At 44.0% G+C, this 18,045-nt stretch overlaps 1 protein-coding gene across 1 annotated transcript; it reads left to right on the top strand.

Moving 5' to 3' along the window:
- Positions 1 to 324: 324 nt before the first annotated feature.
- On the top strand, positions 325 to 14,265 carry LOC139202090 (aggrecan core protein-like). Its single transcript, XM_070831544.1, has 18 exons — positions 325 to 391; positions 490 to 587; positions 1,385 to 1,676; positions 2,289 to 2,463; positions 3,039 to 3,166; positions 3,271 to 3,564; positions 3,753 to 3,980; positions 4,067 to 4,241; positions 4,324 to 4,451; positions 4,978 to 5,271; positions 5,370 to 5,468; positions 5,567 to 7,336; positions 9,204 to 9,317; positions 11,407 to 11,565; positions 11,652 to 11,734; positions 12,869 to 13,013; positions 13,833 to 14,015; positions 14,114 to 14,265. The coding sequence occupies exons 1-18, from the start codon at positions 325 to 327 to the stop codon at positions 14,182 to 14,184; spliced, it is 4,503 nt and encodes a 1,500-aa protein (XP_070687645.1). The 3' UTR covers positions 14,185 to 14,265.
- Positions 14,266 to 18,045: the final 3,780 nt, after the last annotated feature.

The following is an 18,045-nucleotide window of genomic DNA, read 5'->3' as shown; positions in this document are numbered from 1 at the left end:
TAATAATAGTTTAATAGATAATAGAATAATAGATCTTTATTGTCCATAAGGGTGGAAATCTGTCTTCGGCAGACACAAGCAGCAACAGCAAAGAAGCAATTATTAATTAGATCTGTGGCTTAAATCTCATCAGTCGCCGTCTGAACTGAGGATATTGATCGCGCTGGGGATGAAGGACTCTGTACTGCCCCCCAGAGGCCAGAGGATTTATCTCGCTTTTAAATCTAAAGTTAAATTGAAACCTTAATGTCGTGTGTGATGCTGTTACACATAATTTCACTGGTATTTCTGGTAATTTTCCACTTTTTAAATTTCAGGTTAAACATGATAAGGTGGTTTGTGCTGCTGTCAGCGTGTCTCCGTGTCATCTCGGCGGCGTTTGATCACATTTACGAACAGCACTCCTTCATGGGTAAGACAGCAGATTCATGAGACGCCGCTGGTAATTTCATGAATCTATTAGCGATGAGATAACTGATCTGATCTCTCCGACAGACCCGGAGGATGTGCTGAGTGTGAGCATCCCTCTGGAGGAGCCGCAGCGCCCTCTACTGGGAGGAACGCTGGTACTACCGTGCTACTTCGAGGTGTGTAATCAAGAGTTTTTACCGAATGTCACTTTGCTTTGATTAATTTTTGAAGAGAATACTTTCATATCCAGAAAGGATTTGTATTTGTCACATGCTCAGATTGTGGTCAAGCCCACCGTCTGCTTAATTTAAACATTCTTTATTTAGTTTAAAATATAAAGCAAGACTATGTGACATCTGATGAGCAGCAGCAACAGCGACAGCATCCTCTGCTGCCATGGTAACTACAGGATGCATTAGATGCTGTTGATGTCTGAGCAACAAAGGCCACCACACTATCCTAACAAGAGCTAAAATAGTTTGGCACGAGGAGAACAGACAACATCGACGTCCACAGCAGCTAGTTGGTCATAGCTAGACACCAGACTATTTGGTCAAGCTATTTGATTTATTGATTCCTGTCTGGCTCTTACGAGAACTTTAGCCAATATAACAAAAAGTGTCTCTAAGATAAGTCGCAGACCCTGCCTTTAACTTCGATTCCTGCAGCAGGCGGTGCAAAGAAGCTCTGATAAACTCACTGTACACTTCCTGCCCACCACCACAAGGGAGACAGACTTGAGTAGCTGGTGAAGGAGGTCAAACATCAAACAGACCAAAACAGAGCTAAAAGGAGAGTCAATATTGGGCTTAAATTCATCGAGTGCATGCAACATAAATGCTAATGTTGCCAACAGTTTGCGTGCTACATATTAAAGTTACAGAGGTTTTAATTGTGTACTGAGTGCTTCAGATTGTTCATCTTTACCGAGGAACAAAAGTGGAGGTAAATGGTGTTATTGTTTCCGATGTAGGACCACACTGTCCCAGACCCAGGAGCTCCCACCATCGCTCCCTTCTCTCACCGCATCAAATGGAGCCACGTCACCAAAGAAAAGGCCACGACTGTCCTCGTGGCCTTGGAGGGACAGGTGCGTGTCACGGAGAACTACGTGGACAGAGTTCACCTGGTGGGCTACCCCGCGACGCCTACAGACGCCAGCATCAAGATATCTGAGCTGCGGTCCAGCGACACAGGAGTGTACCGCTGTGAGGTCCAGCACGGCATCGAGGACAGCCACGACATCGTCCACGTGCAGGTTCAGGGTACGAAAACACTTAGTTCATTATGTTTCTCCTTTAATTGGCTGCCAAAGTCCTGTAGGTGTGGTTTATTTGACATAAACTGCCATGACTATTGAACTCACCGTGCAAATCCAACTAAATTTAGAAGACAAGCGACCAGTTGTTCATTTGTTCTATAAAATGTCCAACTGAGTTTCCCAGCGCTCAATGCGACATCCCCATATCTCTTATTATGCTGCATCAACAGCCCAAAACCCAAAGACATTCAATTTACAATGATGTAAAACAGAGAAAAGCAACAAATCCACACATTTAAAAGAGAAATATTTCACAAACAATGTCTTTTTTAACGTAAATATGTGTCCCATGAGAAAATACCATCCTCTGTCTTTCTCTCTTGCTCCATCTTTCAGTGAATATGTGTAAAAATGCTCTGTTCAGCCTTGTGATGTCACATGCAGGGATGAGTTTGTTATCTTGTTAATGTTCCTGTTAGTTAATGTGAGTGTTTAGAGAAAGGAGCTGTAGCTAGAAAAGTAAACAATTGTTCAAAATAGTTGCTATTATTTCATTTATTATCTGAATAATTGATCACTTGTACATTTAAAGTAAAGTTCTTGTTTATCTCTCTAGGTATCGTCTTCCACTACCGGGCTATCATGGGCCGCTACAGTTTGACTTTTGAAAAGGCGAAGGCGGCTTGCAGCCAGAACAGTGCGGTCATGGCTTCACCCGAACAGCTTCAAGCGTCCTACGATGATGGATTCCACCAGTGCGACGCTGGCTGGCTCTCTGACCACACAGTCAGGTGGGTTTGTCATATGATGGCACAGTGGGTAGATGAACAGGACATGAAGATGATCATGTAGCATCATATTATTCCCACTTCCCAAAGCATAGCAATGATCTTCTTCCAAGAAACTCCTGCTTTCTTTAAAGTACATTTCTGAAATTCAAAGCCTCAAAATGCCCATAAATGTGTAGAAATCTGTCACTTTTTTAGATTATTATTATTTATTGTTAAGGCTGTGTTGAATATTTGCATGGTTATTAGAAGGAAGCCTTTTTGTTCAAGCTTAAACAACAGACAAATGAACAACAGAGTGTTATTATTATCAGTTTTCAGTTGCAGTTTGGTTAAGTTTAGGAGACTATCGTGGTTTGGGTTAAAATAATAAGTCAAATGCAAATAAAAAAGGCTGTGAACATGTATCAAAGAATATCTTCTTTCCAACATGCAGTAATAATAAATAGCATCGTTGACTACTGAAATGTTGAGACCTTTGAGATTCCCACTTTAAAGTTATCACACAGCAGCATTCTAAATTTGATATTGAAGACATGCAGTATTTCATATTGAAGCTTATTTTCATTCAACCAAAGGTACCCGATCTCTAATCCTCGTATGAACTGCTATGGAGACAAAGAGAACCTGCCTGGGGTCCGGACATATGGAGTGAGAGACCTCAACGAGACTTATGATGTGTACTGCTTCTCCGAGAAGATCACAGGTACACTGCAATGAACACTTTAATGTTTTCGATTTCGATATTTTAATCTCATTCTTTGGTTGTTTTACTATTTAACCTGATTAAACCTCTCTTATCTGATGCAGGCAGAGTTTTCTACACCGCTTCTGCAGCAAAGTTCACCTTCTCAGAGGCCGTGATAGCGTGCTCTAACCAGTGCGCTCAGCTGGCCACCACTGGTCAGCTCTACCTGGCCTGGCAGGCTGGGATGGATGTGTGCAACGCCGGCTGGCTGGGAGACAGGAGCGTCCGCTACCCCATCAACGTTCGCCGGCCACAGTGTGGAGGGGGTCTGCTGGGGGTGCGAACTGTTTACCTCCACACAAACCAGACGGGGTACCCACTTCCAGAGTCCCGCTACGACGCCTTCTGCTACACAGGTGGGTCATGAGTTAGACTAAGAGTGGAGATACTGAAAGTATCAAAAGTTTTGGATAGCGGATGGAGCTGATGTTCTTAGTTTAACTATTTAACCAGAGAATTATATAACAAGAGAAGAAACCCCATCTTATGAACCAACACAGACACAGATACAACACAGCTTTTGCATTTTCTCAACCATCCCCAGAGTCCTCTGAAGAGGAGGGTTCGGGCATCATAGAGGAGCAAAGTGGCGTGCTGAGTGTTACCGCGGTGACACAGAGCCCCGAGGTGTTCTTCAGGAGCACGACCACAGAGAGCGAGGCAGTCGGAGAGGTGGTGACTCAGCAGCCGACTGTTGTGGACTTCGCCTACACAGAGAAAACGACTGAGCTGGGCAGGGAGCCAAGCGGCGGCTTTGTGATGCCTCCAACCGGTCAGTGATGAACTGCATGTTCTGATAAATTTAACGTCACATTGGGAGTCCAGTCCAGTGAGAATCCCCCTTGTTTCTCTGTGCAGCCGTCGTCTTCCACTATCGCTCAGTCTCCAGCCGCTACGCCTTCACGTTTGTCGAGGCCCAGCTGGCCTGCCAGAGCGTTGGGGCCTCCATCGCCACGTCACAGCAGCTGCAAGCAGCGTATGAGGCCGGATATCATCAGTGTGATGCTGGATGGTTACTGGACCAGACTGTGAGGTAAATCTGAAATGTATCTCCAGAGCAGGTAGAGAGATTAACTGTCCCAAAACAATTCGTCCTCACGTTTACGCTTTTCTAGGTATCCCATTGTTTTCCCTCGAGACAAATGTGCTGGAGATCTGGGGGATCGAGCTGGAGTTCGGTCCTATGGTTTGAGGCCAGGAGATGAGAGATATGATGTGTACTGCTACACTGATGGGCTCAAAGGTAAGATAAAAAAACTGGTTAGCTTGTAAAATTACCCATTTTTCTAACATAAAAGCAACTTGAATTTATCATGCACAAGATGACAGAGTGAATCAACATAAACAGGCTGAACAACGTTATCCAACTTTACTCCATAAAGACAAACAACCAAGTGTCAAATTGGCATCAAAGCCTGGTGCACGCCCATCATACGTGCAAGAACCTGCAAGTTAGCAGCTTCAGTCAACCATGTTTGTGAACCCAGTGCTGTTATACTGTATAATGGTATTCTATGACTTAGCTACAGCTAAGCTGGTCCTGTTTTCTCAATGTGTGGACCTGTAAAGCCCTTTGCCAGCCAATAGGAACGCTCTCTCTCTCACCTGTGATTGGCCAAAGTCTCCCGTCAACGGCTAGATTTACAAAAGCCTGAAAACAGGCCCAAAAGATGGTGCAATCTAATTTTCTCTCAGACCACTGGAACTTAAATAAGCTTGTCCTTCAATCATTTCCTTTATTTTTTATCTCCTCCTCATCCACTCCCCAGGTGAGGTTTTCCACGTGGGCTCCGCTGAGGGTTTCACCTTTGACGAGGCTGCTTCCAGCTGTCGAGAGCAGAATGCCGTGCTGGCCTCCACTGGAGAGCTCTACGCAGCCTGGAAAATGGGTTTCGACAAGTGCCGCGCTGGTTGGCTGTTTGATCGCAGCGTCCGTTATCCCATCAACAACCCCCGCGCTGAGTGTGGAGCTGGAAAATCAGGAGTTCACACTGTGTACGTTCAGCACAACCAGACAAGCTATCCTCAGCCCGACTCCAGATTTGATGCATACTGTTTCAGAGGTAAACGCCTGACTGTTATCCAACGGGCTCAATCTTTTTTTTTTTATTATTCATTATGATTCATTAGTCATTTCCTCTCTCTGTCTCTAATTATACAGCAGAAGCTCTACTTATTGCAAATGAAACAGGACTGAACATCACAGATATCCAAGAGGCCCTTATTAACCTAACATCAGTCACTGACTTGTTGAGGCCTGGTAAGCTGTACTTTAATGGTGAACAACTTACTGTCTTACTTGTGCAGACGTCCTTTTATTTCACATGTCCTTCACTTTTTTCCTCTATGCCCCTTCAGCTGTTCGCCCCATCGTTCCTCCCATTCATGTGGACACTTCAGAGTCTGGCTCAGGATCAGCAGACTTCTTCTCAGGGTCTGGGGTTGGTAGTGCCGTTGGGGGTCAGTCAGGAGACTCATCTGGCTCTGGAGATCTGTCTGCTTCTGGAGACGGGGTGATATCTGGAGATCTGTCTGCTTCTGGAGACGGGGTGATATCTGGAGATCTGTCTGGTTCTGGAGAAGTCCCTGGCTCTGGAGACCTGTCTGGTTCTGGAGAAGGGGTGATATCTGGAGACCTGTCTGGTTCTGGAGACGGAGTGATATCTGGAGATCTGTCTGGTTCTGGAAACCTGTCTGGTTCTGGGGACCAGGTGATGTCTGGAGATCTGTCTGGTTCTGGAGAAGTCCCTGGCTCTGGAGACCTGTCTGGTTCTGGAGAAAGGGTGATATCTGGAGATCTGTCTGGCTCTGGAGAAGTCCCTGGCTCTGGAGACCTGTCTGGTTCTGGAGAAGGGGTGATATCTGGAGACCTGTCCGGTTCTGGAGAAGTCCCTGGCTCTGGAGACCTGTCTGGTTCTGGAGATCCGGGCTGCAGTGCAAGTGCTGATCTACCCAGTGGAGCATCAGGTTTCAGCTGTACAGATGCTTCTGGATCAGGATCTGGCATTACTGTTGCTTTTTCCGGCACCGACAGTCTTGTCTCTGGAGAGGGGTCATTTTCCGGAGGACTCCAAGAAGCCGGAGAGGGAAGCACAGGGATCTTTATCTTCCCTTCATCTGAAGCAGGCTCTGGAGAGCTCTTTGGTAGCGGGGACCTGTCCGGATCTGGCACTGGGTCTGGTTTCAGCTCTGCGGAGGGCATAGGGAGCTCTGGGGAAAGTGGACAGTTCTCTGGCATCTCGTCCGGTTTCATCACCAGCCAGGACTTTTCTGGTTCCAGTGGTTTCCCATCAGGATTCTCCAGTGGAAGTGCTAGTGGACAGTCAGGAGAGTTCTCGGGAAGTGGAGACGCTCGGATCTTACTGATAGATGGTGAACTGATCGATGCATCCACCCCAATCACCCAGAAAGAATATGAACTCAGCGGAGGCCTACTGGCGTTCAGCGGATCTGGAGACGTCTCAGGATCTGGGATTCTCAGTGGCGATCTCAGTGGCTCTGCATCTGGAAGTGGGTCTGGGTTCTTCTCAGGCGTGACCTTCGTGAGGTCAAGGTTCACTGACCTAATGGTGTCATCTTCTGGAGAGCAGGAGGCCTCTGGGTTTTTACTCTACAGCTCTGGACGGGGAAGTGATGGGCATCTGTCTGGGTTTGAAAGCTCAGGTTTCCTCTCTGGATCGGGAATGTCTGGATCAGGAACGTCGTCAGCAAGTGGAGAGGAAAGCGGTGTTACGTTCTTGAGTGGGGATTTTTTGACAGAAGTTTCTGGAGACAGCACGCTGTCTATGGCTCTTGGGCAGGGGTCAGTGGAGTACAGTGGAGAAGGAAGTAGCAGCAGCAGTGGCTTCTACTCTGGCAGCGGAGACACCTCCTTGTCCGCAGCCAGTGGCTTTTCTTCCGGAGCTTCTTCAGGAGATCAGGTGGTGCTGCTCTCTCCATCCTTTGTGACGGAGAGCACCACAACCACAGGACCAGAGGAGGCCCTTGGTGAGGCTGAGCTGTCCCAGACCCCTGGTGACGTCTATGGAACTCCCAGTCCTTTGTTTGCCCCTGCTGGACTGGCTGCTCCTCCCACACTGGCCTCTGTGCAAACACCAGGCGTCATGGAAGAAGCTCGTTCTGTGGATGGTAGGTCAACCTTTTCTTTCACGTGACAGTTTTAGGGTGTGTGGAGAGAAATATATTCAAACTAAAGCTGTTTTCAGATATGAACTCTGGATACCGCCCAGAGAATCAGGTAGAACATTGCCTGGAGTTGCCCTTGCACACATGTAGCACACAACAGGAGATCATCCACGTCAGATGCATTCTCACCTCCTGGAAATATTTGGTTTAGACATAATAATGATTGATATCAATACATACATATATTTGGAAGTGTCCACAGTATTGACATAAGAGTGAAAAACAATGTACAGGCAGTCATTTGTGTTCCCACATGCAGCTCCTCTGGGTGATGAGTCCAGGTTTGTAGTGCATGTGTGAATGAGGCTTTAGATAGATGATGCATCCTCACAATGTGACGCAATACACTTTGTAATGTCCAGCAGGGGGTGAGTCCACTGGCTCCAAACACAAGTCTGGAATGAGCCTGATGAATTTATGGTCTCCGTTGCTAGTTTACTGTCTTCTTCAGCACAGCAGGATGTTCATTTAGTCAATTATGGTTCCATTTAGAGGAAGATAGACGATAAAACAGGGGAGGCTTCAAGGCAGGTCTGCGTTGTAACTAACCAATCAGAGGTGGCCTTTGAACTGCAAACTCCTGGCTGCAAAAAGCCAAGATGGCGACGACCATAAAACGAAACTCGAGGCTTCAAAGCAACAGGGGGTTACGTCAACTCCTGATACACAATCTACAGATGAAACTTGGAGGATTTATACGTGTCTCTTTTAAAAGCAGTTGTAATTGTGTTTGAATCTTTTAATCCTGCTTCTCTAGGCGGTTTTAACCCATGTGAACCCAACCCATGTGGTGCTGCTTCATGCACGGTAGAGGATGGTGTTGCTCTCTGCCACGGTAAGTCCCAAAACAGCAGAAAGCCCCTTTTTTAAAAACTCTTTTCTACTCCTTCCTTCCTCTGAAAACCATTGAATTCAATATTGTGTGATGATGTTTTTGCCTGTAGAGTTTCTGTATGTCTTTGTTTATGAGCAGTTTGCATGTTTTTTATTGTTGGTCTGCATTCTGTTTATTAATCAGCTTGATAATTGTGTTTCCAGATAAATATTTAACTGATTGTGATTGTTTTTACTGTTTGTGAATCAGTATTTCCACACTTACCGAATCTTTTTTCTCTCCCTGCTCTGTCCTGATGTGTTTTGCATTATATTTTTGCTATGTTTTGTGTTCCTTTGATTTCTTTGTGTCCATTGTGTCTGTGTCTGGCTATGGGTCTCTGTGTTTTTTGTGGCAGCTTGAATGTCAGGGTGCTTGTCGAGTCTGTATAAGCTCTGCTCTGAGGCTGTACAGCCTCTGTGTCACATGTGTTATCGCCACTGTCTTCAACCTATTGTTGTTTTTGGTTTGCTCTGCCAATGCGCCACCTCCGCTCTGCTGTCTGCATGCTAAACCCGGGCAACATATGCGCTTTTTGGCGTCATATGGGTGCTCTTATCCTGCTGGGATTTGAATACTGTATCTTCTGCTGCAACTAAACACAGATTCAAACATAAACTTACTGCAGATACTTCAAGTATTAGTTGTTCTTTTTGCAGCAATAAACACAGATGTGGTATATATTTCAACATATACCATCATTTGGTAACCATAAAGACCTCAAATATCAAAAACAAAGGGATATTAATGACGGCTCAGTGTGCAGTAAGTCTAATCTGGATCAGAAGTTGCAGCAACTACAGTATTGTTCACTAACGTCTCAGTTTTGAGGTGTGATAGTCCTTCTATCACAGCTTCATCTCCCTACCTCGCTGGCCAACCTCCCATCCCCACCCCACGCTGAAACAGTAGTGTCACTCGCACCCTTTTTTGCAGAGGTAGATGTGTGCCATTCCAACCCTTGTGCCAATGGAGCCACCTGTGTGGAGAGCGCAGACTCTTACAAATGCTTATGCCTGCCCAGCTACGGAGGGGAGCACTGTGAGATCGGTATGAGATCCGCTTCAGCTAATAAATACTAACAACAGCCTCACATGCTATGGCTCATGTGGAGTCCTGGTGGCCATGAAAGTGACTAAAGGGTCAGCTCACCACAATTACAAAAACATATTTCACTTACCGGGAGTAGCATCTAGTAATGCAGTGATTGTTCTCTGTTTCACTGCTCAGAACACTGAACAACCAACCCTCTGTCAAGCCCCTCTCTTGAACAGTGATCGTCCAGACATTATGGAAGCCAATTTCTAACACTTTAATGACAAAAAGATACAGTAAGTCATTATAATGACTCAGTATCTCAAAATAACGAGAAACTTTATTAAAAATAATGACTTAGTATCTCAAAATGATGAGAAACTTTCTCAAGTCATTATTATGAGAAAGCATCTTGTTAGTATGATTTTTTTTCATCACAGTGGAGGAAATGGGCGTCCATAAGTCATAGCCATGCAACCGTAATGTGACAGCAGGTCTGGCCTTGTGTACCAGTAATTCAACATGTCCCATACATGTGAATTAGTCCTGGATTTTACTATAACAGAGAGGAATCCCATTATTCTAAAACATAACTTCTGATTACGAGTGGAAAAAAGAGTGTCTGTGGGAGTTTGACTGTTGAGTTTAGTTGTTTAGTTAGTGTACAGAATAAATTACATTTTGCAGTAAAAGCTAAAATAGACCCTATAATGCATATAACAAATATCCTGAGCCGATAATACATATTTAAAGTCCAGGCAATATGTTAAAAAAATAGTACAAGTACAATAGTGCAAAGTGCAGAGGACACAGTTTAAGTCAGAGAGTTCATAAGTCTCACAGTCTCTGAGAAGAAGCTGCACTTTAGCCTCGTCTCTGTGTGTGTCTGTGCTCGGCTCCGAGTCTGACTCACCAGGTTCACCAAGCCCCAGAATAAACACAAATTGTTTGATTAACTTAAAGGGTTGGTTCGGATCCAACACAATATTTGTGTTCTTTCCGTTTTCTGTTCTGTAACTTAAAATTACTGTTTTTGTGAATGGAGTCTGGTGTGTGTGCAGAGAGCGATGTAACGGCTGTTTGTGGTTAAACCAAAAGGATCTTCCAGGTCTCTCTCTGTAGGGATCCTTTCCATAATGCTGTCACACACTTAGAATAACAATCTGAGCCTGTCAGTGGATCAAACAAGCTCTTTTAGTGGACAAACTGTGATCAGGTGCAGTTTCTCTGAAGGACTACATTTGAGCAACTGAAGAAGTGATTTACTGGATAAAATAGGGTCCAAGTTGAAAAATAATAGAGTCCAGGTTTAAAGATAGCAATGTTTCCCTTTGAGTGAGGGCAAGAGAATCAACATCCTTTCTCTGTGCCCACATTTATGTCACGTTTATTGACACCTGAGTCAAATCCATTTTTCTGACGAAGCCCATGAGATGCAGTTAAATACTAGTTAGTGGACCATAAGTTGAAGTATGAACTTCCATTTGTATGTCAGTGGATTATCCTGAGTAACAGGGGCACTGTTTGTGGACGGACATGTTGGGAAAGGCATGTTGTATCTGCTGTAGCTGTGATGGAAAACTGGTGGGTGGGATGGACAAATCAAACAAAGTCAAAACTACCTGCGCGGCTAAATACTGCTAAGGGTAAGTGGAAAAATCTGAAAATGTGTTTTCATGTAATTTGGGTGTACCGACCCTTTTAGAAAGTCGTTAAGGTGGAGTAGGAGAATGAATGAGGCCTTTGAATGTTACAGTAAAAGGAAAACAGTGGAAATTCACAATGACACTGCTGTCTGCCAGGGCTGTCCCAGCTGAAGTGAAGCATTATGTCTGATTTTCCGTTCTGTACTGGGACGTTTGTCCATCGTCAGGTAAATATGCTCCTAAGTGACTCACAAGACAAGTGGTGAACATGTCAGACTGAAACACTACATGGGTTGTGCACAATATCAAGCACTGATGATGATGAGAAGACAAACCGCCATCTGTAGATATTTAATAAATGAGTCTTACTTGAGAGCCTGATGTTAAAGCTGAATATTTAGGGCATTCAGAGTGGTGTGCGTTGAATGAGCATTGACTCTCTGGTGTTGTGGCTGCAGATGAGCAGCAGTGTGAGGACGGTTGGACTAAGTTTCAGGGGAACTGCTACCTGCACTTCTCTGACAGAGAGATGTGGCTGGACGCCGAGCAGCGCTGCCGGGACCTGAGCGCCCATCTGGTCAGCATCATCACGCCAGAGGAGCAAGACTTTGTCAACTGTGAGTGAATAATGTGGCGGGTGTGTTGTTGAAATGTACAGATGCAGACGGGAAAAACATGGTGTCAACACTTTTCTGTCCCGCAGCAAACGCACAGGACTACCAGTGGATCGGGCTGAACGACAAGACAGTGGAGAACGACTTCCGCTGGACAGATGGCACTCCACTGGTGAGTGAGGACGATACGTTGGTGTGTAGCTCCTGCAGCTCCAGAGGGTTTTATTTGGATATTCTTCTCAGGCACAGGCCAGAGCCTCTGTAAGAAGTGGCAATGTATCTTAGAAGGTCAATCAAACAACTATAACCACAGACACAAACATCCACAAGGAGAAGAAAAACAGCCAGAAAGAGACACAGAACACTCACAGAGATGCAAAACAACAATAATGACAAATAAAACAACCAAAAAAGACCCAAAACATCCAGAAAGTGAAGCAAAGCAACCAGAAAACAAACACAAAAAGACACAACGGGATGTAAATTAACTACAAAGAGATGCACAACAACCGCAAAGATGCACAAAACAACCAGAAACGGATGCAAAACAACCCCAGCAAGATGTAAAAACAGGTAAAACAGGTAAAACAAGCGTTCCGTGTTCTTTAACAGCATTTAAAGGTGCACACTGGTTTATCTTTGACTCTGTACAACAGTCTCTGCCGTCTAAAGCAGTGAAAAGTGCTGTTTGCTCTTGTGATGAGAGGCTGTCTGAGCAGGTGAAACACAACAAGCACCAAAAATAGCTCCGCACCATCTGATCTGCATCAACACCACCTCAGCCGCTCCACTCCGCCCACGTCAACGCAAGTGGGCTCAATTAAAGGCGTAGAATTACCCAACAGGTGCGAGCACAAAGCAAACTACTTCATTACCCGGCGTTCGGTTCGCAAAACAGCACCGTGTTTACAAAGGATCCTTCGAGTCTTAGCGAAGGCCACAATGCTGCACAGACAGTTATGAGGCCATGAGAAGGACTTTTCAACTCTGGAAAGTTGCTGTAAGCTTTAACTTTCTTTGGGTCCTCTGTATTGGGACTGTAGACGGTCAAACTGGGATATGATGGTGATGGATTCTTAGACAGTTTCTCCTTGGAGCCATTAAAAGAGTTGCAGTAGTTCGTAAACATGTAAACTGACATGAGGAATGAAAAACAAGATGGAAAAGTTCAATTCTTAAAGAGATTCAAAAGAAAAGTGACTTGTTCTCCGTGTATGGGTTTACTTTGTGGTAAAGTCTGTCCCTACTGCCTCCTTCTCTTCCTCCTCCTCCTCCTCCTCCTCCTCCTCCTCCTCTTCGTCTTCAGCAATACGAGAACTGGAGGCCGAACCAGCCAGATAATTACTTCAGCTCTGGAGAGGACTGTGTGGTGATGATCTGGCACGAAAACGGCCAGTGGAACGACGTGCCCTGCAACTACCACCTGCCGTTCACCTGCAAGAAAGGCCCAGGTATGCTGTCTGTCTGTCTGTCTGTCTGTCTGTCTGTCTGTCTGTCTGTCTGTCTGTTTGGTCACTGCTTTGCTTCCTGCTGTATTTTCAGTGCACTTTTACACCTTAACGTTTTACAAGCCTTTCTCATGTGAGCTTGTCCAGAGAATCAGGTCCCTCTCACACATGTAGAAAGAAAACGTTAGTTTTATTTACAGGAGGTCGTCCGTGTCAGACGTGCTCTCGCCTGCGGTTGGGTTGGGTTTAGGTGCCTGGTGGAGCAGGCAGGATGCAGGACACGACTCAAAAAGTACATTAAAGAACTGTGAAGTTTGGTTTTACAGCTCGCTGAAGATGCTTTCTCTATCAAAATCACTTTCATCCTTTTACAAACAGGCTTATAAGTGAATTTAGCCCCTTTATCTTTTATGTAAAACCTGTTTTACCTCATTTATTTCCTTTTACTGCTATTTTGTTGTTGCTGTTTGATGTTATTTTGACATTATTTCTGTTTTTTAAACCTGTTATTTCATTTTTTCATTGCTGTTTTGTTGTTCTTTATGTGTAAACATTATTTTTTTTAATAGTGCTCTATAAATAAGGTTAGGATAAATGAGTGGAGAAAAGAGTAAAGATGTTTGTATTCTTCCAGTTTCACATCAGTCACTTTAGAAATGTCACCAGCTGACAGGGTGAACACACAGCTCCTCCGTGTGGATAGGTCTATAGTTCAGTAATGGCTATAGCTATTTACTGAAAACACTCAGAGAAGAGAAGAGACACATGTGAGTGGAGACCAGGTCTGATATGACGCCCTGTGGCCTCTGGTTGTGCCCCCAGTGTCCTGTGGCGTCCCGCCAGAGGTGGCGAATGCCCACATGTTTGGTAACAGGAGGGAGGAGTACCCCGTCAACGCCATCATCCGGTATCAGTGCAACCCCGGGTTCACACAGCGCCACCCTCCCACGGTTCGCTGCAGAGCCGATGGACAGTGGGAGAAACCCCAAGTGGAGTGTACCGACGGTGAGAGCACCCCTCAGCAATACGCCATCACTCACCCCGGGACTGACTTGTTTTATTAACTGTAACTCACCCCCCGTTGTGTTTGTCTCTCGCTGCAGTGAAAGCCAGACAGAGAATACAGCGGAGGAGGAGCCGCAGGAGTCCTGCAGCCCACAGGAAGCCTCACTAAAAGAGGAAAAAGAGGAACTAATTATTCTAAAAGAACATTTGCAGCACACAAAAATCCATTTTCCATTTTAGTGAAGATGATCTGAAGGGTTAAATAGTTGCAAGGCGCACACGAACATCATGGTAATGTGATTTTTGTCTGCTCTATCCCCCTCCCCTCATAATATATTTGGATTATATCTAATAATTTTATTGTTCTGAGTTTATTTTGAGTGTGTTGTACTATGATTTTGTTTGGGGAAAATCATTCCACATGAGTTTTACACGCCGGTGGATGTTGGCATGTTACGTTTTACTGTTAACTTTTGTTGTTAACTGGTTTATGGGCACCATAAGGTACCAAAAAAGTAATGTTTGTGGCAGAGCTAATGTAGCATCTGTCACAGCAGGGGGTAGATCAGTTAAATAAAGATAAATAATGTCCATCAGTACAGTAGAAGATATACATTTTTCCTCCGTTAGAAGAGGCTGATTGTCACGGTTTGCTCCTTTAATACAGCATGAAAAACGCATGATATTTTTTAAAATTGCTTAGAGGTGAATGTGAAGAGGTTTAATCACATTAGAGATATTTTTAGTTTAGGATTCAAGCACATTCACATAACAAGCACTCTATGCAAGAGTACATGTGAATACGAAGGCTGTATTTACACTGAGGCATTAGGGCATCTAGACAGTACCTGGATAGAAGTTATCTACCTGCAAAGGCAGATGTGAAAAAGCACCTGAGAGCCACCGAGCACGACTGCACTGTTTAAACTCTTACATTTGATCTGTGTATGCAGGCGTGAATCATCCAGCTCACGAACCGTACAGTCAAACCTTATTTATTTAGGACATGTTTAATAGCTGATTTTTTCCATTTCAATGTTTGATACCAGGGTCATTTTTAAACTGGGCCCTGTTTTTACATTATTTATTATTTTTTAGAATTGATCCAGTAGATACATTCGATCGGCTTTAATGGCTGTAATGTTAATCCTTTGTGGTAACTGCACCGGATCAAAGTAGGTCCACTAAACATGTTTGTTTGATCCACTGACAGGCTCAGATTGTTATTCTAAGTGTGTGACAGCATTATGGAAAGGATCCCTACAGAGAGAGACCTGGAAGATCCTGTTATAGCGTTCTCTTCAAAGCCACCAGACTCCATTCACAAAAACAGTAATTCTACCTGGTAGAATACAGCAGCTGCTGGTCGACCATTGTCTCAATCAGTTAGTTTGTCTTATTGTGTGACTTAAAGAGTTAGTTTGAATCCAACACAATATTTGTGTGAAACAAAAATAACACTAACTAACTGACTGATCAGCATCTAGCAACTCTGGTGTCCTGCGAGGTAAAATTGCTGTTTTTCTGAATGGAGTCTGGTGTGTGTGCAGAGAGCGATATAACGGCTGTTTGTGGTTAAACCTAAAGGATCTTCCAGGTCTCTCTCTGTAGGGATCCTTTCCATGATGCTGTCACACACTGAGAATAACACTCTGAGCCTGTCAGTGGATCAAACAAACACTTTTAGTGGACCTACTTTAGCCTGTTCCTGGCTGCCAGCTGAGGAAACCTAACCTAACCTTTTGCTCCCACCTGTTATTTTGAACTAACAATATAGAAAAAGAGGGCTCTGGTTTAAAAATACCAAAGCTACCCTTTAAGGAAGGGCTGTTCAGCCCCGGTCCTGGAGAGCCGGAGCCCTGCAGGCTCTTGTTTCTCCTGCACAGTAACAAGCTCCACCTGGTCTCAGGTAGACACTGGACAGGTGTGGCTCAGTAGCCACCAGGTAGGAACACAGACTCCAGGACTGGAATCAAACAGCCCTGCTAGGCTCATTGGAAACTTAAGACGAGGTGAAATGGGCATAAATATTTTGGGGAATACTCTTATTCACTTATCTTAGCATAAAGACTGGAATGACCCAACTCTGTCCAAAGGTTTAAAAATAAAAGATGTGATTACACAGCGTTGCATTTGTAGCTTTCACACAGTGGCAGAGTCTCTGCTGGACCGAGCCAGCTGTTGTTGTACATGAGAGATTCAAGGTGCACAGACGTCTGCTCGCTCCATTTTTAGAGGATGAAGCCAAACAGGCTGCTCCCTTGTTTTCTGTGTGTGTTAGTTATCGTCTCCTTCCACGAGGCTGTGCAGCGCACGGCCTTTCTGTGGTCAGTCTAATGAACCTGTTATCTGTTGTGACCTCAGAGGAAATATCCTCCCTGGAAAACGCTGCAGTGTCAAAATACCTGTTGTTGTTTTTATTTCTCTCTTTCCAGCTTTGACTGCTTTCATTTATGCACTTGTTTTGTGTCGTTGTTACTATATTTGGGGGGCTGTGCCTCCTTCATGCATGCTGTAAACCTGCTACATGCTCGTTTATGTCAACAAAAAGCACTGAGAGACCAAAACCAGCAACAGATTGATCTTAAGTTTTCTGTGTGAGTCCAAAGCCTGATGTGTCTTATTCCTCTGAGTCACATTGTTGTTCAAAGTCTATTAAAAACACATCAGTGAGCCTCACTGGGTGACTTGTGTTACAGGACAAATAGTAATAACTGACCATGTCCGCAGTTTCAGTTTCTCATTAGTTTTTGTTTCATTTTTTGTTTTCAATTTCAGCTTGTTTTTGTTTGTTTTTTTTTAAAGTGTGTTTGCCAGTTTAGGTTTTATTTTCACTTTCATTAGTTTAAGTTTTATGGGACTGCAGTGGTTTCTCCTGACTTGCTCTTGTCTTGGATGGACTGGCATCATGTGGACCGTGAGAAGCTGCTCGCTTGTGTGGAGGATTTTTTTTTAAACACACAATACGGTTTCACTCATTTAATTGTAAAACTTATTTTTAACTTTTATTTTGACTTTATCCAAAAATGATTTTTTTTTCACATTTAGTTTCCGTCATTTTTACTTTATTATTTTGTTAGTTTGTTTTTAACAATTACAACCTTGTACTATTATTATAGTACTATATTGTGAGTCACTGTCCTGTCGAGGTGTACATCTTACGTGTCACACACTGAGTGGGGCAGTCAGACAGCATTTAGGTACGGACGGACGGACACATTGGCGGTTTTGGTCTTTTTGATGGATTGGTTGTTGACGATAAGAAACACAAGACCAGGATATTTGATTTTTTAATTTTTTTTTAGTTCAAATGCAAATTCAACCATCATGTCAACATGAGGACAAACAGTTTAAATTCAGCTATGAAACACTGGTTCTTTGCATGGGGCAGATAAATACAAGGAACTGATCGATAATAGATCAATAAAATAGGATTTAAGAGTAAACATACAGTATATTTGCCTCATCCTCCTCACAGAATGACGTCTTGTGACTTTGTCTTGTTTTAGCAAACCAACGTGGTGCACAGTGAACTCACATGTGTCCCATGTCTGAATATTTGTACTCACATCAATCACTGCCGAATAAAAACAGTTTGGTTGTTACATCTGTCATGGCCTCCGGTTTCTCTTATCTGTTCATACAGCACAATTATATAAAGATGTTAACAGGTCATTCTGGTATTGTAAAACCTGGGCTTTTTACATAATTTGGTGTCTACCTGACCAGTAGATCAGCTCAGCCACCAGCCGCAAAACAGGCTGTAGTGTGATCCTTTGTGGCAACCACACCTGATCACAGAACATCGATTAAAAGTGCTTGTTTGATCCACTGACAGGCTCAGATTGTTATTCTAAGTGTGTGACAGCATTATGGAAAGGATCCCTACAGAGAGAGACCTGGAAGATCCTTTTGGTTTAACCACAAACAGCCGTTATATCGCTCTCTGCACACACACACCAGACTCCATTCACAAAAACAACTATTTTACCTCACAGAACACAGGAGTTGCTAGATGCTGATCAGTTAG

This window comes from Pempheris klunzingeri, chromosome 1, assembly GCF_042242105.1.
Source record: "Pempheris klunzingeri isolate RE-2024b chromosome 1, fPemKlu1.hap1, whole genome shotgun sequence".
NCBI classification, from domain to species: domain Eukaryota; kingdom Metazoa; phylum Chordata; class Actinopteri; order Acropomatiformes; family Pempheridae; genus Pempheris; species Pempheris klunzingeri.
The sequence above is the reverse complement of the archived record's forward strand: the minus strand, read 5'-3'. Positions and strand labels throughout refer to the sequence as shown.